Genomic DNA, 27,993 nt, shown 5'->3' on the forward strand with positions numbered 1-27,993 from the left:
TATCACAACCTGTGTTCTGGCATCTCACAACAACCAGTTCATACAAGACGTAGATGTTTGGGAGTCAGATAGGATTTTTGATGGACGTAAAAATGCAGTGGCAGACAAGGCTTTGCTTTTGAATTCGCACACGATGTCAATATCGTGATGCCATTGGCTTGGGAGAGTTTTCTTTGTAAAGCTAGTATTACCCAATCTTGGGGACAAGGCGTGCATTGAGTTGAGTGCTGTGCTGCCATCTCCTTTTTTCAGGTAACCGACCAGACGTCTAGGGACTGTGGTTCAACAAGAGAATTTGGGGAAAATTCAGCAGTACGGCTTACTGCAGGCAAGAAGTATCTTACACTACAGCAATGGATTTGGGAACAAAAATAAAGGAGTACAATAGAACCGCTCTATTAAGGACACTCTTGGGACTGCCAAGTGCTGTCCTGATTAGAGAGGTCAAATTCATTGGAAACTGCACACTTTGGGGCAAAAACTAGTGTTCTTGATAGAGAGGTGTTAGGTAGGTGCTGTCAAAAAGTCTTACCGCAATTGCTTGGACTTGGAGGTAGGCCTAGGTTCCAGTCCATCATCACAATCGTCATCAAATGTTTAAAAATCTTTGTCACATGCAAAAAAACTCAAGGGCCACCCTGTGTCTTATGTCATTGACAATACCAAAAAATCTATTCATGCAAAAGGCCTAAAAACATGCTCAATTTCATTGGAGGGACTTAGACGACAGTAATGCTATCTAGCGGTAAAAAGTGGAACTGAGAGTTTTGGCCGAAGATTTCAGTTCCATTTTCTGCCGCGACACGGCGCTACCTGTATAAATCGATTGGTTTTCATGCCTTTGGAAAGTAATCAGTATCGAACTAAGGGAATTTGATAGAGATAATGACTTGCTTTAGTTGTCAAAACAAATTCAGTACAGCCACAAGCCATCTTCCTACACAAACGACAGTATATTCGATTCTCTGAAAACATGCTCAATTTCGTGACTTAGACAACAGTGGTGCTATCTAGCGGTAAAAAGTGAAACTGAGAGGTCTGGCCGAAGATTTCAATTCCACTTTCTGCCGCGACACAGCGCCACTGTCGCCTAAGCCAATTTCATACTGTGGGTCCTGTAATTGATTGGTTTTCATGCCTTTGGAAAGTAATCAGTATCAAATTGAGGGAATTTGATAAAGATAATGACTTGCTTTAGTTGTCAAAACAGATTCAGTGCAGCCACAAGCCATCTTCCCACACAAACGACAGTAGATATGATTCTCTGATGGGATCAACGACGGTGGACGAGAGTTTCACTAGTGCCATAGTAGTGGCAGGCCCAGGGGCTTGTTCGGTGCACCCCTCTATCCATTTCCAAATTAATCAGAATGAGATTCATAACAAACTCAAACAAGGAAGTAACAAATTACAAATCCGTACTTTGCCTATCAAAAAATATATTATTCTCTATTACACGTATAAAAGTCTTTACTAATAAACTACAGTCTATTCTTACATATCGAATCATTCTTACAGTCTATTCTTCTAATTCACTGAAATAACATGAATCTCTCCAAGTCCCATGTTCTCATGACAAATTTTGACAATAACAATAAATATTTTTTCAACAAACTACAAAAACTTTTGAAAACTAAGTATTACTAAATCATGTGTACCTTAAAGTTAAGGAATGGACAGGTAAAAGGACAAGAGACTTGATCTGACTCGCAGAGGATAGACAACTATGGTGCCGTGTAGTCAACTGCACATGGTCGCCCCACACAATCATTCCTAATCATCCTTGATGGAGTCAACTTCCTTAAAATGATTTGTCATGGTTTTTATGGACAAACTCTCAAATCTCGCTATTCATTTTATGAGTTATCGCACATCAGCAATTAACTGATCAACAGCATCCCAATCAATGACGCTCATGATGCTGCCCTCGCTGACTGAAATAGCGTCGGCTAATTGTTGCACGTCGACCAGGCTGGTGTAGGGCAGGTCAGTATAGCTTCGGTCGTCCCCAGGCGACATGATAGCCTCGGCACCCTAAAAAGAGACGCAAAATTCAATGATTGATAGACAGTGGAATTTCGGTCAGCAACTGCTGAAATACATGTAATGCAAAGAAACCGGACTCTCTGAGGTGAATTGTTTCTTATAGCCATGACACCATTACTGATGATAAACATGTATAGCATACTGTCGATTACTAACTATAGTCGTTATAGTGTGGTGGGACTGTTCCCTGTTACAGTGTGGTGGGACTGTACTTGTTACAGTGTGGTGGGACTGTTCCCTGTTCTAGTGTAGTGGGACTGTACTCGTTACAGTGTGGTTGAATTGTAAGCGATACAGTGTGGCTGGACTGTACTCACCAACGCTAGGCTGTCATCATCGTTATCATAGAGCAGCCTCTTGACATCATCCTCCATCCTGTAGTCACTCAGTACAGATTGTAATTCCGCCCTCTCCATGCTGGTATATGGGTCATGATACGGCCGGCGTCGGACCATACTCTTGAGAGGCGGTGAACGATATACATTGGTTTGCCTTGGAGCTGCATCAAGGAAGAGATAGATGGGTCAGTACTAAAGTCGGATGACACCACAACTGCAGTTGTTATCAGACTGTGAGCTCAAATTAAAGTTTAACATGTTTAAGGAGAAAAGAAGTAAAGCAGACAACACAGAAAGAACGTGATGTCAACACTCGATGGCAAGGCAAGGAGAGACAACTTACTGTAGGCATCTTTTGATCTCCTAAACCTTGGCGCATTGGCGTTAATCTCTCTCAGCTGTTCTCCATACGTCTTGGGTTGGTGGGCCAGCGCCTTTGTCCTGATACGAGACACCACCATCCGTGGAGTGTGCGATTCTGAAATAGCAACACTTACAGATTTAGACATAATTGAGGTGATCCAGGTTTTGCTTAGCGGAAAAAAAAGATTCTTAAGATGCATAATATTGTATCTTGGCCAAATGTTTCGGCATGCTAACAATAGAAATGCAAGCAGTCATGATCATCAACATGACAGATTAGGCTTGCAAAGATTTAGGAGCTTACAGTACCAATTATAGGGTAAGTAAAGGACTTCCGTTGAGAGTTTAAAAGTGGGACCACATACCTTTAGGCCTAGTTTCTGGCCTAGGCTGTTCTTTCACTCTCCTTGGTTGTGTGGTGTCCGTGTGAATTCCGCGTCGGGTAATCTGAGCCATGTAGTCGGCGGGCAATTTCTTCCCTGATAATGAAGAGGAAAAAGTCATGAAAGAAGACATTTTGAATGACACAAGTGGTTGTTTTCAAGATAACGGAGCACCTTATCCTAGCCATACATGTACATGATTGCTCAGTATTTAAAGCTGCAGTAAATGTACTGACCTGACTTAGGCGTGAGAGGATACCCGGTGGATGGGGTCTTCATCTCTTGTAATCTTTCTGCATAAGTCTTCACATGTCTTGTAGCCGAGGGCTTGTAAGTGGGATAGTGACCAGGCACTCTCTTCGTTCCTGCAAGAGAAACAAAACATATAATGTACTGGGTCTGGCAAGAAAGGTTAATGCCTCTAGCTTGTCTTGGACATTCCACAATTTATTCGGATTGATTCTGATCCTATTCACAGGAATCTTTTTGGCCGCAAAGCTGTTCAATCATCACCGGTTAGGCTGACCTTGCCTTGTACATTGCATTTAACTGTGCGACAAGTAAGAGAAATCGACATTGCCACGCTACAGTAACCAGATGTATCAACGCAATGAACTTGCCCAGTATCACTCACCATAAAGGCGTTCCTTTTCTTTCAGATCCATCGGAGTGTGAGTTTTGATCGTTGTCGTCTTATTCATGGACGCTAGCTGATCCTGATAGGACACCGGTTTCCCTCGTTGTTTCTGCCTCGTCACTTCCGGCCGCTGCATTTTAACAACTTGAGTGAAAGGTTTGGGCTTGTAGGCTTTGAACGGTGTTTCTCTCTCAACCTAAAGGGATGATTAAACACATGAGGAAAACGGAACTGAGACAGTCAAGTATTTATCTACCAAAGCAGGATGAGAGCCAGTACGTTTATGTGGCAACTGAGGCTATTAGCATATTGAGAACGATTTCGGCCTTCGCCCTTTTGCTGTGGCAGTCATTTTTCCACAAGCCCCATCTTGTGCTAACACTACAGTCGATACCAATAATGGTGGGCCGTAATAAGCAGAGGCAAAACATGATGTCCTCTGCCAATGAAGACATTACCTGCATATCTTTTTCGTGCTCGTCCATTTCATCCATGTGTTCTATCTGGCGTGTATAGTTGGCCAAGTTACGCGATGTCTCCAGCTCCGAGTAGGCATCATCTTGGTCAAAGTGATGGACGAACTGGTGTGTGACTTCAGGCCTGTTAACAGAAAAGTGAAAGGTGAGAAATGATTTGTCATCCCTATATTACAACGTCACATTTAACTATGGCCCTGAAGCTATAAAGCGCAGAAGATGCACAAAGTGACACTGACAACGAAAACATTTGTTTTCAAATGTTATCAATCTCACTCGCAACTGGTCATTTTGATACAGTCATGTCAAAAACGACTCATTTTAATGAGTCGTTTTTGACATGACTGTATCAAATACTTTTTCGGGACTTATGCAGTCATAATCTTACTTTCTGAGGTTTAAAATACTGGAAAGAAGGTCATCAAAATTTACCTCGCCATATCTCTGTATTCGTGACTTGCGGCAACGCCATTTCTGAACTGATCACCGCTAAATCCTAGCCAGTCGGAGTCGTAATCCACACCTGCACGATAATCACCAACGCGAGCTCCGTGATCATTCACCTTCCTCAGGATTGACTTTGATGGCTTCTTCTCTTGTTGCTGGAGAAGGAATATTGACAAATTTTAGGACCAAATACCAAAAGTTCTGAGGGACTGCCCTGGATTCATGGTTGTGCTGTTTCATGAGGTGAGTTTTCAGGGCAATCTGGCTTCCTTCTACAAAACATTACAGCAGATACTCTTGATGGATACAATAATTTCCTAGCTGAGGCTCAAACTCACCACTGCTGGCTTTGGAACCGATGCTGGCTTGGGCTCTGGTTCTTTGGGTAGCTTTGGTTTGTCATGGACGATATCCGCCATGAGATCATGCGCCATCTCCATACGTTTCGTCATGTGCTCATGCTCCATCAGTTTGCGTACGGTCTCCTTTTTGCCCTGCACATCTTTAATCTCTTTAAACGTTCCGGTACCCTGAAAAATTTTATTTAAAGTTGATGAAACCGTGCGAAAATGTGTTACAAGATTAAAGATTAAAGAGACACCCCTTATTAAAAGGTTCCAAGACTTCAGGTAAAAGAGAGCACTTACCAAATCCACACTGTCGCCAGTGGGTTTAAAAGGTGAAACCTCCTCTTCCTTCAATCTCTGCCTCTTATCTTTGTACTCCTGTAACCTCTCCACCCGCTTCTTTGCCATCCACTCATGCAGCTTCTTCTTCTCCTCAGCATCTTTACTGACAGGGGGGAATCTCCTTGACGAGAAGATCTCCTGCAGCTTCTCCTGGCTGAGGTGAACGTTCTCCCATTCTTCTCGAGGAGTGAATCTGAAACAGTTATTCACAGATGATTATTTATGACCAAATATTGACTAGCCATTGTTTCCATCGCTCCATAACATGTTCCCTTGTACAACCAATGGGAATGTCAAATAAGCCAAAGAAAGATTCATTTAAGAGTAGGGCATCAAAAGGTCACAAACATGGAACAAGGAAAAACTGCACAAGCAAACAGGTTATGAATACGCAGCCTCATGGGCCCTGAAAAGGTGAATGAATGACTGCGTCCCCTAGGGGATTTATTAAGCAACTACGGCTTTAATACCTTGCTCTCTTGGAAATCTTCTCAGCATCTTTTGCAGATAACCCGGCAGCTCTGTAGTCAATTTCACCCTTGGCCACGTATTCTCCTATGATGTCGCTCACACCACTGAGACCGGAGATACGGAGTTGGTCCGCTTCTGAAAGTGGGCGGTCCTGAGGACTGAAGGGAAAGAAACAAAATGGCAATCAAACTAACCAAGAGGTAAATGTAAATATTGTGGCTTATACAGGGTGATTCGATGACTCTGCAACCGACTATATTGTTTCTTTATTCCAAGTTGTTGTCAATTCTTGATCATACTTGATGGACTTCAATTGGCATGGCTTCAAAATGACCAACTTACCTTCTTCTGTCCGGGCTTTCCGATCTCATCGGCTTGTTAATGCTGTCGGGCGAACTCTAGAAAGATCAGAATAAACAAGGATCACAACTGGAATTCAGACAATACACCCATGGCAAAATCCATTTGAATTTTAGTTAGATCAACATGATCGAGGAATCCAGAAATGTTGAGTTGAAGCTGAGTGCAGTGGCCTACATTAACGCAGTTCAAACCAGGGATGTAGATAAGTGAGTAGACGATTCAGCATCCAACTTAAATAGACCTATCATGCTACGCCCTAATATATATGGTCATGGTGTGGCTATCATGTATGCAGATTCGCTGAAACCTAGCATTTATAGTATCAGTATTTCAGTTCCGCAAAGCGATATTTTCAGCATACCTCACCCTCCGATGGTAAGGAGGCCGGTAAGGGCCACTCCTCAGACTCCCCACTGGGAGTGAGTGTTTCATCCGACCCTCCACTCGGGGTACGCTCCATCAGTTCTTCCTCTCTGCCATTCAATGGGTCGGGATTTTCAATCGGTGGGGCAGACACTTCTACAGATCTAAGCGTTTCTGAACCTAATTCTTCGTCTTCTATGCGAGGGGTCTTGGGAGGGGAAAACAGTGCGGATAAGCAGGAGAGCAAAAAAGCAGCATGCAGAGAGACCAGGTGGTAAATAGACTCAGACTCATCGTTCAATTATTAAAATCAGTTCTGGACGAGTCTTTCTTTGGAAACATTTCTGAATTCAAACTTGAACAAGGAAAGTTTAAAAAGTCTGAATTCGGGCTCCTTTAAAAAAAAATATTTGGGCTGAGAAAGCCATAGATTGGAAGTAACCTCAAGTTACTGCATTACTGATTGTAGCAAACGTCCACCCCAAATGGCTGAGTGGCTCATAAATCCCCAGCGTTACTTTTTTGTTACATCTTGATATGCATTTTTTCTGCTAGTGTAGCAAATTAAAGTGTATTGATTCAAAAACGTTATAAAATTCAGACCTCCTTACAAAATCAATATATTGAAAGTAAGGACATTTCTTGTGCATATTTTCAAATTTTCAAGAATGTAGTACAACAATACTTGACAAAATTCTTTAAATCAAATTTTAGTTCGCTTGAATTCTACAGAGGAAGCATTATCACACGACATGTATGTGCAGCTAAGCAAGCAAGCAGGCAAGGGGACTATTAACAGCGGGGCTATACAGGATGTCTCAAAATATTGCCATACCTCTTCATCTCCGTACGCTGCCTTTGATTGTGGATACAGCGGCTGCATGCTGCCCGCCAGGTTCTCGATCGTATTCATCAACTGCAAATTGAGGAAACAGTTTCAAATAACCATACCCTGTTGACTGAAAAATTTCATGTGCCCTTGAATCGCAAAAATATAGGGTTGCAAAAATTGGCTTTTTACAGTTACCACTCTTGGCATTTTCAGTGTTTGTATATCAGTCCAGACAATAGCGTCGTTGAAATTTGAACGTCCTACCATTTTTGCATCGTTAAATTCGTCATCAACATTCTGAGCGATCTGGTCAACGGCGTTTAGCTGTATGTTCATCTCCTGCAGTTTTCTCATCACTGCTTGCTTGGACTTGCTCCGAGCAACACGACCCGAAAGGATCTTGCTGGCAAATCTGAAACCATCACGGAACATTAATCTACAGTCCCAATCACAACTGACATCCCTCAATTCGATAAGCTTTTGCACTATGTACACCATGTTACCATCGCATGAGTTGGGCCCAACTTACGTACACCTTTTGGGCAGTAGGCCTATACTTTGTTCGAGTGTCACGTCACACCTATGATATGTGCAACTATCATGAAAGCTAGCTTACGCGTAGCATAGGTTGTGTGCAGCTTATGCAAAGCAAATGGTTTGTCACTGAATTTGTTAAACGGTATGTGAATGTTTGGTTAAACTCCATATTTCAGGAACTTGTCACAATAACTGGCCCGATGGACGATAAATAATTCCAACTTGGTCTAAACTGTCACTGCCAGTTTCAAATTCCAATTCCAATTCCAATTCTTCTGTAAAACTTGATCTCTGTTGAACACAAACTTACTTCTTAGCTTCAGCTTCAGCAGGCGTTTCCTCAAACATCTTTACCGTCGTCCGGTCAGGTCCAAGTTTCCTTGATGATAACTCATCCACACTCGGTCGGTCAGGACTCACACCTGTTGTAAATTCAAACATTATCTCACATTATATACTCAGTATTTTTTACTGAATATCCCCAACGGTACTCAAATCTTACCACTTTTTGTGGTACTGCCCTAAAATAGACTCAGTTCATGGAAAAACAATAGTCTGTACTATCATTATATCTAGCTTGGCAAACCAACTGGCATAACTAAAACAAGGTACATCTGTCAACAAGCCTTGAAACCTTTTATCACAAATACTCGCGCCACTTTATGCCACCACTATCTGATAACTCTACATTTATCACCCACCTCTTCTTTCTGCCTTGGTTTCCCACGGTGGCCTCGGTACAACGGGTGACAACGATCTCCGTTCCTGCTGTGTCTTACCCCCTTTCTTATCGGGCATTGACGAGACAATATCGTCGGCATACCCTCGATCGATCTCTACGACATTGATATAGGATCTCCCTGGACTGTCGCCACTCTGTAAAGCAAAGTGAAAAGTGTGACAGAAGGTGTGTGAGAGAAACACGATTATCCTTTGGTAAAAAGCAGAGATGGAGATTTACCCTGTAAGAAAATATGTATTGGCCAGTCTCTCTCTTTCTTAGGCAACCTGATGTCCTCGACATCCATCTATCTTGTCGCCTAAGACTTCAAATCTTACCTTCACTGAGGGGGCAGCACCAGAGGAAGGCTGAGATTGTCCGTAACGGAGTCCAAAGATGATATCTGGTGCCAGGATATTCGTTCCCTCTCCTGCCTTCTCCTTGATGTAACTCATGATTGCTTGTTTCACTGCAGAAAAAAGAATGAATGGTGAGGTAAACTGATGTAAATGAATAACGTCTAATATGGGGATTTGAGAATTGCCTGAGGTGCCTCATAGCCTAGTGGTTAACACTGCTGGCTCCAACGCAATAGGGCCTGGGGAGAACCCAGGATTGCATTTCTGGATGAACCGGCATGGTTTTCATGGAACTACAGGTAAAATTCCTGGCTCTTTACAACAAGTTTCCTTACCAGGGTCAGGGGTCCCAGGCCTAGGAGTTGTGTTGGTGGCAAAATCCACATGCTTTCCCTTGCCTTTAACGAATACGTCATACTGTACTTTGGCACTGGTTTCCTCATCATCGGCACCGGACTTGTCCAAGTAGAGATACTCATCAAAGATACCTAAAAGAAATAAAGTTGTTTTTTTTAAAGACGATAGTCGCCCATTGTGACCCTTAAAGCATATCAATCTTTAAGTTTAAATCAAGAAGTTTTTACTCCTTTTCCTATTTGATGAAGCACATCCATCGTGAAGTTTACATCAAGAAGTTCTTACTTGTTTTTACCTTTTGATAAAGCACATCCATCGTGAAGTTCACATCAAGAAGTTTTTACTTGTTTTTACCTTTTGATAAAGCATATCCATCATGGAGTTTCTGCTCCCCCTCGTCAGTGCCAGTACTACCACTATACTGCACCTCTTGGTCTGCGGCTCCTCTCGGGGTAACCTGAGTGGAGACTGGATGTTTCACCTGGAGAGAAGATTATGGAATATGACTTTCATAAGTCTAGGACTGTTGGCAACATCTCATGACAAGTGTCGTTGTGAGATGTGTTGGACTTTACGTCACCCCCAGCCCCACTTAGCACGTCAATTTTCTGTGGAATCTGGTGATCGAACCTAAAATACTCCAGTGAGGAAGGTGACTGGGCAGCATGATAATAATGCTCTATTTACTCTGATTGTCATTGCTGAAATGGCCAGGGCCATTGTGCTCACCTCATGTGGAGGAAAGATGGATAAAGAGCATGGTCTTGTGTCATGTAGTGTTAGGTTTGATGTAGGTCCAAGCAATTACAATTTCTCCAAAATGGCCAATTTACAGTACATTCGACCTCTGTGACCTTGAAAAGTAGGTCAAATCAAAGAAGACCCGGGTGACACATTGAATGGTTGTTAGAATTAGATGTACCTATGATATAAAATTGGTGCCAATCGGGCAAGTCATTACTAGGAATAATGGCATTTTGAAGAATTTAGGATTTGGCCCCCTCCCTGGAGGCCAAACGGCAAATCAGATCGCACCAAACTTCGGTACCTGAGATCACCTGACCAAGGGGTACATGTGTACTTAATTTGTGATCAATAGTCATTGCAGTTAAGAAACGTGCCATAGTTACGGCCTGACGGCCAATTTACGCCATTTGACCTCTGTGACCTTGACAAGAAGGTCAAATTAAAAACCTGTGTGACATATACTGTATGGTGGTTAGATGTACCCATGATATCAAATTGGTGGCAATCGGGCAAGAAGTTACGGAATAATCACATTTTTAAGGTTTTTGGATTTTGCCCCCTGGTGGTCAAGTGGTGAATCATATTGGACCAAACTTCGGTCCCTGAGATCACCTGACTAAGGGGTAAATGTGTACCAAATTTGGTATCAATAGTCATTGCAGTTTAGAAACGTGCCATCATTACATCCTAACGGCTAATTTACACCATTTGACCTCTGTGACCTTGAAAAGGAGGTCAAATCAAAAACCCGGAGGATATATGATGCACCTTTGCTAGAAGTACCTACCATATTTTTTTCAAAATTTCCCGACTACTATTAAGGGAGATATTGCATATTTTCACTTTTAACGTTTGGCCCCCTGGTGGCCAAACCATGAAACGAATCGGACCGAAACTTGGTCTCCCAGGTGTCATTACATAAGGGTACATGTGTACCAAGTTTCAACTCAATAGCTCTAACAGTTACGAAACGTGCCCTGCTAACGGACGACGGACGACGACGACGACGACGACGACGACGACGACGACGACGGACGACGGACGCCACGGTATGGGATAAGCTCACCTCTGCTAAGAGGTGAGCTAAAAAGGGTAAAAAAAAAGTTCAGCTCATTTGACCTACCTTTGTCGGCGACCTTGGTGTTGTAGCTGCATTGACTTGTTTAGGACGAGTTCCCTTCTGATTATTCTCTTCAGAATCTGACTGGCTGGCCTTCCTGATTCTCCTTTCTCTCCTGAAGTACAATCAGGCAGGTGAACAGTCAGGCAAAGAGCCCCAGTCAGGGTACTGTAGCCCGATCGGGCTACCTCACTCTTCACACCCATTGAAACTGGTGGATCCACTTGAAGGACCAGCCCATTCGGTCTGACAGGGCCTTACTTAGCGAGAGTGCAGGGGGCAACTGCCCCAACCAGCAGACATCTCCAAAAATGTGTTTTTCATGTAGATTTGGCCCCTCTTGGGACAAAAGGGGAAATTCTACCCCCCAGAGAGCCTACTTCACCAGACGACCAAAAGGTTACAGACCTGTCTGACACAAGGCTGAAGTTGAGCTGTCAATGAGCATGAGAATTTTGTCAGCTGTGACATCAAACATCATTTCTGTGGTGTAACCATGAGAACACAAACTTTCTAAATGATTCACGAAAACATACCTTTTGGCTTCGTTCTTCTCCGCCTGAGCTCTCTTTTCCTCATCGCTAAGTCGATTGAAGTCAATATGCAAGAGATTGTGGCCAAATCGTTCGTATTCTCGCCAAGCTTGGAACTCCTTCAGCAGATCATCCTGCATTTGGTGCGCGACCTGGTTCATCGGCTCAAAAGGTGGCGCCACTAACACCGGCACTCTGTCGTATTCAATGTGTAACAGAGGCATTCCGAATGGGTTCAAGTCATCTTTGACTGGCGCTTCATTACGAGTTGGCACGTTATAACGGTTCACAAAGTTTGGAATATTTTCGTAAGTACCACTTCCCCGTATTTGAGAATCTTCCCCCCACGCATGTTTTGACTGGAACGGAATATTTGGCAGTTTTATAGGTTCCGGATTCCTAGCACTTTGTGCACTACTCATAAATGGGTTATGATGTTGTTGGTTGTTATCCAATTGAAGTAAAGGCATCCTTGATTCAGTGTCCTGCAATGGGCCTCCATTTGCTCCTTGGTGGCTCGGGTGAGGGTTGTTCAGAATAGGGGATGTATTCACTGACAAAAAGTTCAACTCGTGCAAAGCAGAGGGTATCACTGGTGGGTCCTGCCTTTGTCTCCTTTTTGCACGCCGCAACCGAGTCTTATCATCTGGCATATCGAAAGCAACTCTGCGCTCAGACTCCCTACTACCGGACGACTCCGGGTTTGTTCCTGTCGACCGGACCTTCTTCTTCCCCTGGGCAGAGTTACTACTTCTGTGTGCTTTATCCTGCTGGGCATTTTCCGAATCTGCAGTTTCCGTAACGAGACTCCCAGTTGACACATCGAAGTCTGTTGCGTCATAAACCAGATCGGCATCATTCTGGTAGTGCCGTTTTTCTTTAACTGGGGTGTTAGTACCAGCTGACGCATGCCCCGCCTCCTTTAAAGTCAGCGTAGTCTGCGTGGCAGCAGTCTGAGGAATCAGGGGGTTGTATCTGTTGTTTGACGCACCATACTCTGGGTTGCCATACGCTGCAGGCTGGAGTGCGGCCATATTGGTTCCATCTCCATCCACCGCACCCAACATGGCAAGGACACTGCGATGCTGAATCTGAAAGCAAAGAGATTGAAATGAGTTGACTGCAATAAGGTTTGGGTTTACAGTCTGTCATTACTGCGGTAGAGGTGTCATCAGACTTAACGCTTTAATTTCTACCCAGTACCAACAATGGGCTTTGAAACCCAGGACCTCTTGACCACAAGTTGAGTGTCTGAGCCAAGAGTCCACAACGGCTCCTTCAAAGGAAGAAGACTACTATTAGGCTAGAAAAGTTAGTGGTGAATACTGATCTGAGTTTTTTTAACACTCAGTACAACATTAATACATACCTCTACGATTCTTCGCAGTTCAGACCTAATGACCCCAGACAAGTGTTGTCCGAGGTCCTGCATGTTTGCCGTTGGTGCTGGGCCTGCACTGGGGTCCACGTGATCAGGGTTGACACCAGTCTCAGCCGATACAGCCTCTGAGGCTTTTATCTCATCCTCCTCAATGGCATCAGGATTGAGATCATCGGAGAGTAAGCTGAAGTGAGGAAAGCGGCCAAGTCAATGAGAATATAAGCAGAAATAAAAACACTCAAGGAAAACCAAGTCTTGACATGGAGAACAGGGTATTTCATTTACCAAGTAACTGTGGAGGGGCACCTGAAAGGCCTATGTTACCTGTAATAGGCCATGTGTAACAGGCACCACACAACTGGCTAACTAGTGCCTACACAGTATATGTGCAAAACTCACCAAAATTTGAGTTATCCTCAACTGATATCCAATTTTAGCAGAGAACATATAGCACTGTCAGAAATATTGGCATTCACTTCTCACAAGCTGGTCACTATATCAAACTTAAATTCAATGCATGAACACAACATGCTAAATGAAGAACTTCTTGCACCTGCATGTGCACAGGCGTGTATAGTAGTCTATTGTGAACCAACATACTTAGGCTTTGTACAAATAGGCTCAGATTTGACAAAAGAATCACCGGCTTGAGTTTTATTTTCATATAGCTATTGATTTATTATTGACAATCATAATAATGAGGTCACAGAGCATAATACACTATTTAATTCACTTTCACTGATTACTGGGTTAGTCAAGCATGACATGACCACAGGGTGACCCAAATAGTCATAAGATATTTTCGCAAATCACAAATTTAGGAGAGAACACTTTGCGGTTTACAGTTCTATTACTGCAAAAAGGCAAGGCATCATGTACTCTCACTTTGCTGCTGGTGGATGTCAGTGCAATGCAAGCTTTTTCAAATAGAATTTCAGGTGTATATAGGTGACAGGTCAGCTTAAAGCTTGGTGAAATTGTTGATAAGCTTACCACGGGTAAGATAGAAAAGGCTGAAAAGTTACATGGATATTAAAATGAACATGAGATAAGCACCTCAACAAAAAGAAGTTCCTGCTAGCATTAAGCAAAAATGTGAAACATGTTGAAAATGCTGAGATGCTGGGCACATATGAGGTAAGTTGGTACACTTGATATACAATGTAGCAATTGTACCAATTTACCTTACATGTGGATGTGGTGATAAACAATAGGCAGGTTACTGTGTATAGCTACATATAGATTACATGCAATATCAATGTGACAACGTGTGCTCCAAGCAGAAAACACTGGCAAAGTGACCAATCTGTGATTGGTGGGGAACAGGTGCCGTAAATTGGGAAGACTCTGACACAAAAAAGAGTGAAATTAATTGACCCTTGTCGAATCATGGGCAATTTCACTCTTTCTTTCGGACAACATCATGCCTATTCCATGTCTTTCATGGTCTGATCCCCTGGGGGGGGGGGTCAAAGCAAGGACGGCTTGACCTGTGTATGTTTTTCTTCTTTACAGTCTGCCTAAGTATCCTTGGGCAAGACACCTTTAAAACTCCAAATTAGCAAATTGCTCCATCCTTTAAAAGAGGCGTAAAATTGAGGTCCTTTGTACCTGATGCCTATGGCAGGGCAAGCAAAAGACTGTGTTTGTTTAACACCCCCTTCAATCCCAGAATATTACATTCAAAGCTTTAACAGATTAACAGATCAATGACCCCATCTGGATGCCCTAGATGTGGGTCGACTTCAGTGTGAATCAACATGTTCAAAGGTTACAAGGGTCCAAAGCCAACTTATTTAGCCCTCAAGGGATAGACATGGTGTAATCCTAGTCGTAGTTAAGCCACTTCATGGTGATGTTTGGATGGGTCATGGGATGGGAAAGATCAAGAGGGATACATATATGATATCGATGGAAGCTACAATGACACAGAATAAAAGTTCAAACCTGGCTGTCCCATTTTTGTGGGGCTGAGGTTTCCTATAGAAAATTTAAAGCAATTAATACATTTACAGTAAAATCCCATCATTTGAACTATACTCAGTCCTAGGACAAAAATGGCGGTGTCTTTGACAGTCTTTTCTAACATGTCCAGTGTTTTCACTCTACAAATAGAGTAAAAGGCCTACGCTGCCTGCGTTCAATGTATATACTTGTGGCTCAAGTAGACAGAAATAAACAATGCCATAGTGCAATAATCATGCACACAAATTTACTGAAACCTGGCATCAGTCAACACTAGTCTACAGTCCACATAATTTCTTTCTGGTGGATTCTTTTAATAATTACTACCAGGACATGTACATCAACATGTACATACAAGAATATGAAAATGCTGATCAATAGCAAAACAAGAACATTTCGCCTACCTTTCTGTGAAGTTATCACGGGAAACTCCCGTAAGTTGATCGTCAATAGTTAAGGTACTGATGTTTAGAGTACTGCTCAACAGATCTTCACTACTGCAAGACAAGATGGGAATACTGATGTTTAGAGTACTGCTAAGCAGATCTTCACTACTACAAGACAAGATGGGAATACTGATGTTTAGAGTACTGCTAAGCAGATCTTCACTACTACAAGACAAGATGGGAATACTGATGTTTAGAGTACTGCTCAACAGATCTTCACTGCTGCAAGACAAGATGGGAATACTGATGTTTAGAGTAGGCCTACCGCTAAAAAATTAATTTCTACCTCATTTCTAAAACTACTCACCTCGCTCTTTCAATTGGAGGGCGCTCGTTCATCTTGTTGGATGACCTTATCTGGCTGACCCGATTGTGAGGCAGCTCCGCACCAGAGAACGTAAGTTTCTTGACAAACTGCGTTGACCTTGGCTTTGGCCTCGGTGGTGTAGCTGCGACATCCACAGCCTTCTCCGCTTTCTCAACCACATCTACCCCGACTTCAGTTGGCACGTAGTCAACGGGAGAATTCTTTTTCTCTTTGCTTTGGAATCCCTTATCCCTCTTCTCAGGACTTGTGTCAATTACTCTTGCTTGTTGAATTTTCTCCACCGCTGCATCCAAGCTTCCCAACTCTAATTCTAACTCATGTGGGAATGGTTCCCTTTGTACTTTATCAACCCGTGGCTCCCACTTCGGTTTGCCGTTCACCTCGTATTTATAATCTATGAGCCAGATGCCTAACAGCACCATAAATGGCTGTAACCGCACCCGCATTGCCGGTTGCGGTGCGCCAGTAACAGCGACCCCTCCTTCAAGTGTCACACCAAGAGCAGAGAGATTATGGTGCTTGCTAGACCATCGCATCAACCAGTCTAACAGCTGAGCTAAGTGTGGATACAACTCCCTCAGATCATCATGAAAGCCAAGGAACTCGCTCATCGGTAGTGCTGGAGCTCCTGCTTGGCTGGCCTCGGGGGCACTCGGGATCTTTGGACGGAGATCGGACAAACTAAGGCTGCGTTTAGTCTTCAAGTTGATTCTTGGTGATGTATCCTCCGCTTCTTGAGAGACTCTAACATTTGCCACACTGCTGCTCCTCTGCAACCGATAGTGACCAAAGTAGGTGTTGTCTTCCTGACTGAAACTGACACTCCGCTGAATCTTCTTCTCTTGGCCAATTTTGTCCAAGCTGGTTTGACTGGCTGACTTCTTTTTCAGGATCGGCATGACTGGCGGTGGCTTCTCTCCTGCTGGTCTCAACTCCGAGTAGCTGTGGCTGCGCATCAAGAGCCTGGGTCTCGGTGTTCTCGGAGATGAAGGCGTCGACATGGGCGATTCCTTCAAAAGGGACCTCCTCGGTGAAGGGGGTGGCGTCCCCGTCACCTTCTCCCCAGTGTGGGGAGACGTCTTCGGGCTGTAAAGGCTCAGATTTTTGTTCTGTTGCAGACTAGTCATAATCCTATACGACAAAGAACTCAACTCTGCGTTGCATATCTCTTCTGAGAACGGAGGCAGTAGAGGTTGAGCAGGTTTCTCACGATGATGATGCTCCTCGTCTTGAAGTTTGGAAAATGCAACTGTAAACATGGTGTCAAGGAAATGCAGATACAATCCTTCAATCTCAAACGGCCTGGATCCGATGTGGAGGATATCAGCCTTCAGAGGCCGATTTTTAGGATCGAAGACAAAAGGTTCGATGTGGCCGAAAGCTTTCGCGCGGCTCTTGTAGAGTTTTGGGATTCGCTGGCATTGCTGGTGGAAGTAGGAGGACAGAGTTTTGCCGCGTCGGGCCTTGACGGGTTGTTTGGAGAGGCGGGCCAGTTTGTCATCAGTGGAGACTGTGGGGAAGAGAAAACAGAGAGCATCCTTAGTACAGCATGGTATTATCAAACATTTTCAATACAAAGTGATTTCTAAAGAGGCTCAAGAGATAAGAAACAGTCTCACTAGGTAGAGCCACCTCACCACTTAATAGTTATTCGCAATAGCTTAATAACTAACCTAGAATAAAATGCCGTGAAAATTTGGTTGTTTACATACCTTGGGATGACGACGTTTCACTTGATTCTTCTTTCTCGCCCAAGAAGATACGTTGCCACTCCTTCCGAATCCTAACAAATTTCTCCTGGACGACGCCATCTAGACTATCCTCATCATGAAAGTACTCCACCATGATGTCGGCACTTTCTTGATTGGCCGGAAACTCGATCAGCTGCGAGAGGACGGTTTCGTACACCTCCGCTTCGCTATTGATGAAGCGGGTGAATGGTATCATCTGAATGGACCACTGGAGGGTGCTGTAGCAGTTACGCAGCCACTGGTCCTCCTCTAGACCCTGCTCAGAACCCTGAGAGATATTGAAATGAAGACTGTATGAGTATACTGATATATCTAAAGGGAGAACGGCAAGGCTGTAGAGGAAATCAATCACGTATCACAAATACTATCAAGTTGATTTACCACAGTAATTCAGGAATTCTCCTAATAAAGGACAGCAATGTCAGTCCAAAGGGTGTCTTTAACAGAGAGGTTCAACGATATAACATACCTCGAGATAATCGGTACTCTTGAGAACTGCTGCCTTCTTCCTCAGAGATGTGGACATCTTGTCACGCGAGTGGACGAACCACAGAACCGTACACAAGTCACGGAATGCGGAGAGAACATTCTGGATGGCTGGGTTGGTCAGGTGGGGCTCGAGGATGGAGTTGTCACCAAACGTCCCCAGAAGTTCATCAAGATCTTTGACTGAACTCGTCGCAAGGTTCTGAAATCAAATAAGAGGTTATCAATAATCTGAACAAGAACATTCCTCTGTGTTGGGATTATTAATCCAGAGCAGTTTTAATCTCAAACTTTGAGCTGGCGATGAGAATTACTGGATAGACTAAAGAACAACTTTTCTTAATATGTATTTCTCATTGGGTCTTAAGTAAAGTTTTCTGCCTGACTTTTGAAAATTTCCCAGAAATCTTGGGACCTTGTGGAACGTAAGAATTCATACAAAATCTTACCCTGAAAGGCTCTCCTTTCGACTGTATCTTGTCAAGTTGGTGGATATACCATCTGACAGCAGGCAAAGTCGTATCCGAAGCGTTCAACACCAACAGGATGAGCTGCACCACCGATGCCACTTGCATCCTCAAGCCCTGTTCATTCTCGACATCACTGGTTGAGTGTTCCTGAGGAGTTAGAATTGAAGCAATCCAAGGGTTATTTACTTCTTTGTTGAGGATGCATAACAAAAGTTAAAGAATAGTGTCAGCGACATTCCAGGGGTTAGACGTTGTGTCGATTTCTTATTATCTCCGCGCACTCAAACATCATTGAAATACACATACCTGAAATGTAGTTGTCGGTTGTGGGCAGTACAACGGTGGAGCCGGGAGGTAGAAGCCTTGTGGTACAAGGGCTGGGAAAGTCTTGACCAATTCTTTGAGCTTGCCCACGAGGCCCTGGAGCAGCCAGGAGGTGGTGTCAGCCTGACTGATGGTGGCGGCAGTCAGAATCTCACGAATGGACTTGGTCATCTGCTCTATATTGGTGTGATCTTCATCGGGAAGGGATCCTGTAGTGAATAGGGATTGAATATCATCATCATTATCATCATTATTCAGCGCTACAACCTGAGCATTTCTTACCGATTTATACACCTGGGTGGGGAAAGGCAAGTTGGAGAAAGAGACCAGCCTGAAGTCAACTTATGTTATTTATAAGGTTTAAAGAAAAGTATTTGTACTGACCGACGGAAGCTCTCCTCTTCAGGAGTCTTGCACCAATATTGTTGGTTCCATTTCTAGACACCTCGGGTTTCTCCACTTGAAGAAGCGCTTCCAGTTTCGACTGAAGTATCGCCTGTGGTGTCAGGTTACTCGGGAGGTTGAGACTTTTCTTGGGCCTGAATAAAACCAAAGAAATTGAGACACAAACACCAGATTACACGTAACAGGACACAGTCAGTCAAGCATCCCCAATCAGTGATCAGTGGATCAAGTTGTTTTTCTCTGTAAAGGACAGATGGTACAATCTAGCATAAAACACTGTCTTACTTGAGATTCTTCTCCTCAGCAATCCTCTGATGATCCACGCACGCCACAGCCAACAGGAATGCCGACTTCCAGTCTCCCATCTTGTTTGCAAACCACACCGCTTCAGGGAGGAGGCCCGACATGAGCAGGTACTCCATTGTGCGATCCATACTCCACGCGTTGCCCAATCCATCCTGACGAACCACGGCAGCAATGGATTCATGGTACACGGGAATGATACGATCAGCTAGAAAAAGGATTCAATCATGATTTTAAGCTTTTTCAGCCAGAACACAACTGTTTGATTCTTTACTTTAATAACTCTACCCAATATCCAAAACCTGTTAAGAATGTCTAGCTCACTAAAATAGTGCTCAGTTCCTTAATCAACCTGTAGCCATTGTGAGCTGCTGAAACCTTTTTCCATGAAAATATTGACTGTTTAGTTTGATTGTGTCTGCCTGCATGGATGAGACTTACTGATAGGAATGTCTGAATAGAGTGGGGGCAGCTTTTTGGGTGCATGCGGTGGATGGACGTATAGGCTGTGGTTACTGAAGTAAGCAGCCATGAATCTGCCCATCGTTTGAACGAGTTCTCTCGCACCGCCATATTCCGTGCTGGGTAGGAATAAGGAACCCTCCTGAAAAGAGAAAGAAGAATGTTCAGTGTTTCCAGTTTCCGAGAGTGTCCTATATAGTAGAGAGGATCTACTGGGAACTTAAAGGGGGCTATAAAAGCCAAGGTTTGGAACGGATGAGATGCAAAAACCTTCCTGGTAAAGATAATTCTAAGGCCGCACCGACACATACCTGTTCCCCGGGCACCTCAAAGAACATGGACAGGAATGCCCGTTCACTGTCATCCCACAGCTTGGGGTCTTGATTGTCGGGTATGCTGTGGAGAAGGGTATCCGCCATATCGAGGGCAAACTGGAGGTCTCCCGATTGGATGGAGGTGTACAAGATGGCGTGGAGGAGTCGACTAGCTTTCTTACTCTGCAGCTTGGACACTGGAAGAAATGGTTGAGAAATATTCAACATCTGATACTGGATACTTTAAGCCACCAAATTTTTGCACCTTTTTTTGCAATTGGCGAAATTTTATTATGGTGAAATACGAAAATTTATTGGGTTTTTTCCTTACAAAAAATAATTTTTGAGATCTTTTATATCCGCAATTTAAAAATAAAATGATGAATCTTACCTGGGTATTCTGTGATTTTTTCTTTCCACATCTGCACTGCCAAATTCCAGTATCCATCTAGGTACAGGTCATCTCCTAGCCAAAAAGAAATACATGCATGAATATGCTATGAAAACAATTTCGTCATAATGACAAATTACTATTGAAATTACCGGTACTGTTCTTGGATGTCAAACTGCTAAATTAAAGTTAATGTATGCCAGATTTGCAATTTTTTCGAATCCTACAAATAAAATGGCCGCAAGTATTTATGGGTTACCAGTATTTGGAAGCCTTTTAAACATTACCTCGATTCGGTTTCCAAGAGACAGGAGTGGGAATGTTGTACTTCAACTGGTGAAGTTTCCTCTCAGTGCGACAGAGCAGACGCCTGGCAGACATCATCACGTCGTCTGCTGCGTCAATCATCTGCAGAGTCCGGTAGTATTTGGTGACGTGGCGATACAGACGATACCAAGGCTTGCCAAATCTGAAGGAAAAATAGAAAACTTTGGCTCGATATTGATTTGAAAGTTCTGCTGCGCAAAGAAGTTGTACATGGTTTGGCATTGGTTACCTTGAGCTTCCGCTTGGTGAATCATCTCGACATACATGTGTCTGCTCCTCGACTCAAGTAGCAACCCAGGCGCACATCAGGTATGGGGACAGAAGTCTTTCTGCAAGAGTCCTTTTGAGTGACACATGCACCAGTATTGCAACAGTAATTGAACTAAATGAAAATGTTGTTTACTGAACAGCTACTTACCTTTTGGATAATATCCTCATCCCAGCCTTGCCAACAATCCTCTTCAGTGTCATATTGCAGTCGTCATGGCTCAGTACCTGAGGCTCATATTGATCCTGCCTGGGGACAGGGAACCGTCTAGCAGTGAGCCCGCTGTCCTTTCCTCTGGGAGAGAGGGCATAGATTTGATTGTAATCCTTCTCCATGTAAGTCAACAAGGCAGCACAGGCATTGAGAACGTCAGTGCGAACCGTTTCATTATTTGGATCGCGCGTTTTCAACAGGACGTCCATTGTTCCGTACAGAAAACGCATCATCATTGGCAGGACGTTCTGCTGGACGGCATCGAAATGGCACATGGAGAGAAGAGTCCGGTAGATATTGAGGACGGTGTTGACACCTTGGGGGAAGAGAGCCTGGCGCTCCCCACGGAGAGAATCAGCGGATATCCCGTACGTGGTCTGATGCAGGATGATCTTGAACATCTTGACCATGAGGTGTACGACATAGGATGTCAAAATCTCCATCTCGACGGTCCAGATCTCTGTGCTCGAGACGCTTATTCCCCAAGCCGCACAGAGGGAGTTGTAGGTCCAGATCATCAGGTTTTCATCAGTCTCCTCATCATCCCGTGGCATCATGCACTTGGACATCGACAGATCACTATCACCGAAGACAATCTTCCCAGCGTTTGCATCCATCACGCCAAACTGCCCAGCGTGTCCGAAACCGGATGTTTCTCCACCATCGCTATCGACGGTGTCATTCAATCGATCTTCGTAATCCTCGAATCTGAAAGACTTTGTGCTCTGTTGCAATGATAATGTGCTGCCGAAGAACGGTAAATGTTTGGCTACAGCTTCTTGTTGTGGTGTGTTTGGGCCGTCTTCGCCGGGTATGTCGCTGAACTTCAACGTATCAATCAGGGAAATATCGATGTTCTTGCGTTGTCTTATCTTCCCGAGAAAATTATTCGCATCGACGACCAACTCTTTTATTACGCGCAGGCTGTGTATGTGATCGGGGAAAGAGATGACGGAGACAAGGTAGCCATCTGAGCAAAGGATGATGGGAAAGCGTGGATGGACGGCCAACGAGTAGCGCTGTTTCATGAGGTCGAGTTCTGACACCATTGAGCTGAGATGAGGTGAGTTGGGATCATCTGGATGGACATTTTCTTGAGATCTGTGGATGGCAAGTTATAACACGTTCGAAAACTCTATTTTGACATAATGGGTAAATAAATGGCAAATGAGAGTTGTGATAAATTAATTTAGTTATCCAATAAATACGCACTTTTAATGGCATCTAAGAAGTTTCAAGGAAAATCTATAGAAGACCATCACATTAACTTCTAACTCTAAGGATGAAAGAATTCAAAGGTGCAAAGGGGTTCAATCAAAATTTGAAATAGTGCATAATCCTACTAACCTGACAGTTATGAGAGGATGAAGAGGCAGATAGGGGGCTGGGCCAAGTTCAACAGAACAGCCATGTGTCTGAATGTGGACAGGTTCTCCCAGTCTCGTCAGGATGCAGAGGGAGCCATTTTTGGAGATGCAAGCCACAAACAGATCGTCTGAGGTCCATTTCAGGTCTGCTAGCCAATATGACCTGAAAGTATGGCATAAAAAAATATTTCATATCGAGGCAATAGAATAAGCATGAAATTATTTTCTCTTCTTTTCACAGACAGCCCAAACTGCTCAAGTGCTCAGATTTCTTTGAAGTTTGATTTTTATTGATCTTAGCATCTCGAACAAACAGGTTTTTCTCAACAGGGTTAAATCAGAACTTACCTTCCATATTTCTTCACGTCTTTCTGACCGCAGCCCTTGAGATCACTAACAACAATGGTATCATTCAATGGGGAGACAAACAGCATTCTAGTGTCGGACGGACGTTTTTGATTGACAGCTACGGCTAATATTGGATTCTGATTAGCATAGCAGCACAGGTAGCTACCCCTTGAGCGGACGGATTGACAGTTGGGGGTGATGGAAGCAAGTGGGTACTGGATGGATGTCCATGTAGCAGCATACCCAGGGCCACTGAAATTGACAAGGCAAGTATGAAATTTGATCTGCACATCACATTATATGTAGACAGATGACAGGAAAGCCTAGCAATGACGAATATTTATGACATTTAAATCACCTTTGAACGAGTGCACACTGTCCATCCGTCTTCATCACAGTGAGAGTGGTAACAACCAAAGACTGCTCCACATTGAATACAAAAGACACCATGCACAGCTGACCAAGCACCTGAAAAATGAATTAAATCATAAGTGGAGATCAGTAGTATAGTGGTTAGAGCACCCAGCTCATGATCAGGAGGCTGTGGGTTTGACTTTCCGAAGAGCGAAGAGCAAATGAAGAAGAATTTTTTTATTAAACGATTGCAAGAAAAGGTGTTTGCCTTCACTCCGTGTTCTTTGGTGTAAAGACAGAGGGTATTACATTTAGAAGCAATGCATTCACTCTTCAGTTATCCTACCAAGAATCATTCACATTTATAAATTGTACTGACCTTATTCTCCATGAATGAACCAGAAACACTGGCTTCCTTGTATTCAGGGATAGGCATTTGGACATCATCCGGCATTGCTACAAGACTCCATCTTCCTTTGACATCCCCCTTTTTGGACGCGAACATGTTCTGTCCAGGGTCAATTTGCCAGAGAAATACCCGAGATAAGCCCATCACAACCAAAATATTGGCCCCATCTTCGGACATTAACACTTTTGGTTTATGTGTCCCTAGAAGAGAGGGATCAATGATTTAGAATGTTATCAGTCAGACAAGGCAAACTATTCGAAATAATATGGTAAACGTGTATGACCATCTAAAGAAGTGGCATCTTTGCTTTTCACAATGTTATTATTTAGGCACACTGATCTTACCCTGTTCAAGCTATAGCCAGCCAATCACACTCACCGGATGTGACATTGCTCAAAGCCAAAACAAAAACAAAAATTAATTTCTTGCGGAACAGACTTAAAGTGCGCCCACAGGACAGAGAAATGGTGTCCTTAACACAAAGGTGTACTGAAAGTGCACCCACAGGACAGAGAAATGGTGTCCTTAACACAAAGGTGTACTGAACAGAGAGGTTAAATTGAATGGAGACAACCAATGTTGGTCCAAGACAAGTGTCCTTAATAGAGAGGGTGTCGTTAATAGAGATTGCGTCCTTAATAAAGGGGTGGGTCCACTCTACCTCTAGTTCCTTGTCCTCGAGCACCTCCGCTTGGCTTTGCCGTCATCATGAGATTAGCCATGCCATGGATCATCTTCAGCATGTCTTTGTCCTTATACCACAGGAAAAGATCTCCACATTGTAATAGGCCAACTAGGTAGTGGCCTACAAATTAAGAAATGAGAAATATTAAGGAGAACTACACACAATCCAACTTGCCCAGTGGCAGTACTTTGACTGAAGTTTGATGTTTAAAGACCCATCATTACTTGAGTGCCTGGAGCCATGTATTGGCTAATGGCAATACTCATCATTCATAAGACTCGGCAATATTTGTTCAAAAGACATGCATGATGATGACCATTTAAGTCACTAAAACTAGACACCTAAAAGAGTAATATTTACCATTTTTGGTATGTGTCAGAGAGACAGCCTCCTGTAGGACATTTCGAAGCTTAGGTATCTTCTTTTTCGTCTTTCCTGATGGCAGATATAGCACACTCAGACGATGTGTGTCCATCATGAAAAGACTCTCATTTTCCTGAAAAATAATGCCAAAATATACAAGGCGTACAAGATCATACATATAATGTCATGTAAAGTGAAAAAAAGTAAATAAAGGCATCAAAGCTTGTAAACTAAACAACGAGCTTGGATGTGGAGATGAAACAAGAGGCAAAGCTGTCATGCTGTCTTTCGCAACATTATCACCACATGAGAGAACTTCAGCAACAGGCCAAGTTGAGAAGAAATTTGAAAGCCCTTGGCCTGTTGACAGTTCCTTCGGTTTGACTCTATAAGGGGTCAGCCAGAAAACAACTTCAGAAAACAGATACATATAATTGTCTTTGGAATCTAGTAACTCTCACGTTTAGAAAATCAAATTATCTGACTGAAAATTAAGTGTAATTCGAGTCCTATGTATCAACGTGACTTCTTCTTTCAGTATTTGGTGCAAAACTTACCTCGCCAAGCCAGGCAAAACTCGGCCATGGCTTTTTCCTTTTGATTGATGTTGACGCGAGAACTTCCAACTCCAATTTCATCTTGCATGTCTTGATAACTGATTTTGATAACTGAAGAAGGAAAGAATCACTGTTTACTTTAAAAAACCCATAGCCTAACAACACTATACAGAGGCTCAAGATGACAAGAAGAATAGTACAGACAGTAATAAGTGTAAAATAGCTGGCTAAAAAATAGCTTGAAGTCCTTCATTATTCGTAATTGATGAAATGGCATACAATATCAATAATCGGACCACTGATGTCGTTAGGCCTACTGTTTTTTGCAACGGTGCGCCGGTAAAGCCCGGTGCCATACACCCGGTAGCCTATACGGCTCAAATTTACAATCCCCGATCGGAAATGACGTAGTTTGATCGCATTCAACTATAAATCCATTTAACAGTGGCGCTTCTATAATCAACCGATGACCTTTTTTTGGGCCATGAAAGGGGATTGTAAACTTGTTCCTATACAGACGGTACTTTCTTTGCAGAGGCGAGAGGGATACAATACAAGTACAACACGTCAACAGCGGCAACTGGCGGGTGGGGGGTGATTATTTGACCCAGTTTCAAGCATGCTCTTCAACTCAGCAACAAGCATGGTCATTATGAACAACATGAACAACACCCACTTTTCATACAACCAGTACATCTTCCAAGATAGAAGCACGTCACCAATCTACGACTATATAATATTAATAGGCCTATGCATTGCTGCATAGGCGGCCTATGCAACGATTTCATTTTCACTTTTCGTTTTTTTACCTCTTTCCACACTTTTGCATTGTAGACTGACCTTCTAATATGAACCTATCCACATACCTATTTCATCGTTTGGTTATTATTAAAAGTAAAATATTGTAGGTATTAAGGCAAACATTTTAAACTTGAATCTGCAAGAATGTTTTGATTTGTTTTCAACGCGATTTGATACATCCTCGATGTACACATTGAAGAATGTCTGAGTTCTTCTAGTAATAACAGGTGACGCCACCATTAGTTCATGCGTTCCTATTTTTTACGCGGGAAATACGAATGCCCGGTCCACTGCATCCGGAGTGTAATCACCAGGCGCAATATGCGCCAATGCCATCTGATGGGACAAGTTGGTACCAATCTAAGAAAGGAGGGGGGCGTCTCATAGGCCATACCGACTTTGGAGCAGTGAATGTCAATCAAAAGTGTCCTCCTTTCACGTTTGATTGTCACATCGTCCCAGAAATGAGGGGGGGGGGGGGGCGGTCAAAATTAAATGGCAATTGCGGAGGGGGGGGGGGGGCGTTTTCAAGAATGGGAAGACAACCCAATAAGTGTCATACTCAAAAGATGGCCATTCTCGGTGATTTGTCCTCGGAACAGGATAGCGAAACCTCACTATTGTTACCATAGGGCCACACAAGGTTGTGCATCACTCCCAAAATGTGGGATGGTTAGGAATATATACACCTCGTTTTAAAAAGTTTCTGCATGCAAGTTACTCTCGTGATTTCTCGTCATTACTCCCGCACACGCGTGTATCTTAAGAGCCCCTCCTAAGAAGGGGGCTTATGAAGACAATGAAGACTTCAGACATATAACACCAACCATAGTTAATACTGCACCACTCGGAAAGCCCATTAAGGAAGAGACCAAAAGATAGTCACACTATCACACTTTATTCTTCTCCTTCAAAAGATATGTAATCAAACACCATGAGAGGTGTCCAAGAACAAAGACACTGCTGAATAGAGATCTTACACTGGTTGGACTCAACAACAATGTGCCAGCACTAAACATCATGTACACAAACATTCTATAGACATGTGTTATCTATTGGGTTGAAATCTATTGTGCATGACTTAAGTTGAGCCATGTAAGATTACAATAGGTTAGGTCACTGCTGCCATTACACCATGATTAAACAGGTTTGGGGCCCAATTTGATTACAAAAGAACCACAGCGGGGATTCCACCGTAAAATCGACGCAAAGTGAAATGGCGGGAAAATTTAAATCCGAGAGAAATCTGTTTCCGATACAGTGCATGGTACATGATTTCTTCAGGATGAAGCTGAAATGACTTTGGCTGAAGCTTGGTTGTGTTGTCTATGTGACATGTCTTCTTTTCAGGTTGACTGTAGGGCTTTCTCTGCTTGTTCGTTAGGTTTTCCATATAGATCAAGCTTGTACCCATCTTTGATCACATTGAATCCCAGAGTCAGTCGTTTAATCCTCTCCTCGCACATTTTATAGCGCCGAGTGTTGCACTGAAG

The 27,993-nt window shown here is 43.3% G+C and overlaps 1 protein-coding gene across 6 annotated transcripts; it reads right to left on the reverse strand.

The window, feature by feature from the left end:
* Positions 1–1,422: 1,422 nt before the first annotated feature.
* On the reverse strand, positions 1,423–26,645 carry LOC135486550 (uncharacterized). Of its 6 annotated transcripts, none has more exons than XM_064769412.1 (44): positions 26,509–26,645; positions 25,700–25,810; positions 25,140–25,275; positions 24,756–24,899; positions 24,065–24,294; positions 23,690–23,799; positions 23,332–23,583; positions 22,964–23,146; positions 21,554–22,717; positions 21,096–21,277; positions 20,809–20,883; positions 20,415–20,614; positions 20,083–20,245; positions 19,624–19,849; positions 19,318–19,472; positions 18,916–19,142; positions 18,589–18,756; positions 18,123–18,341; positions 17,615–17,921; positions 15,882–17,412; positions 15,533–15,625; positions 15,111–15,143; positions 13,152–13,347; positions 11,786–12,873; positions 11,253–11,364; positions 9,737–9,863; positions 9,361–9,513; positions 9,005–9,135; positions 8,647–8,821; positions 8,256–8,367; positions 7,673–7,820; positions 7,412–7,492; positions 6,193–6,248; positions 5,850–6,008; positions 5,338–5,572; positions 5,029–5,220; positions 4,676–4,845; positions 4,226–4,367; positions 3,765–3,963; positions 3,367–3,495; positions 3,113–3,226; positions 2,728–2,862; positions 2,364–2,545; positions 1,423–2,034 (listed from the first exon to the last, which is right to left on the reverse strand). In XM_064769412.1, exons 2-44 carry the CDS (start codon positions 25,778–25,780, stop codon positions 1,864–1,866), a joined length of 10,086 nt encoding a protein of 3,361 aa, XP_064625482.1. In that variant the 5' UTR covers positions 25,781–25,810; positions 26,509–26,645; the 3' UTR covers positions 1,423–1,863. The 6 variants fall into 6 exon arrangements, with proteins under 6 accessions (XP_064625482.1, XP_064625483.1, XP_064625484.1 ...); XM_064769413.1 differs by having other exon boundaries at positions 26,540–26,640; XM_064769414.1 differs by having other exon boundaries at positions 26,566–26,635.
* Positions 26,646–27,993: the final 1,348 nt, after the last annotated feature.

This window comes from Lineus longissimus, chromosome 4 (genome assembly GCF_910592395.1).
Source record: "Lineus longissimus chromosome 4, tnLinLong1.2, whole genome shotgun sequence".
Lineage (NCBI taxonomy): Eukaryota > Metazoa > Nemertea > Pilidiophora > Heteronemertea > Lineidae > Lineus > Lineus longissimus.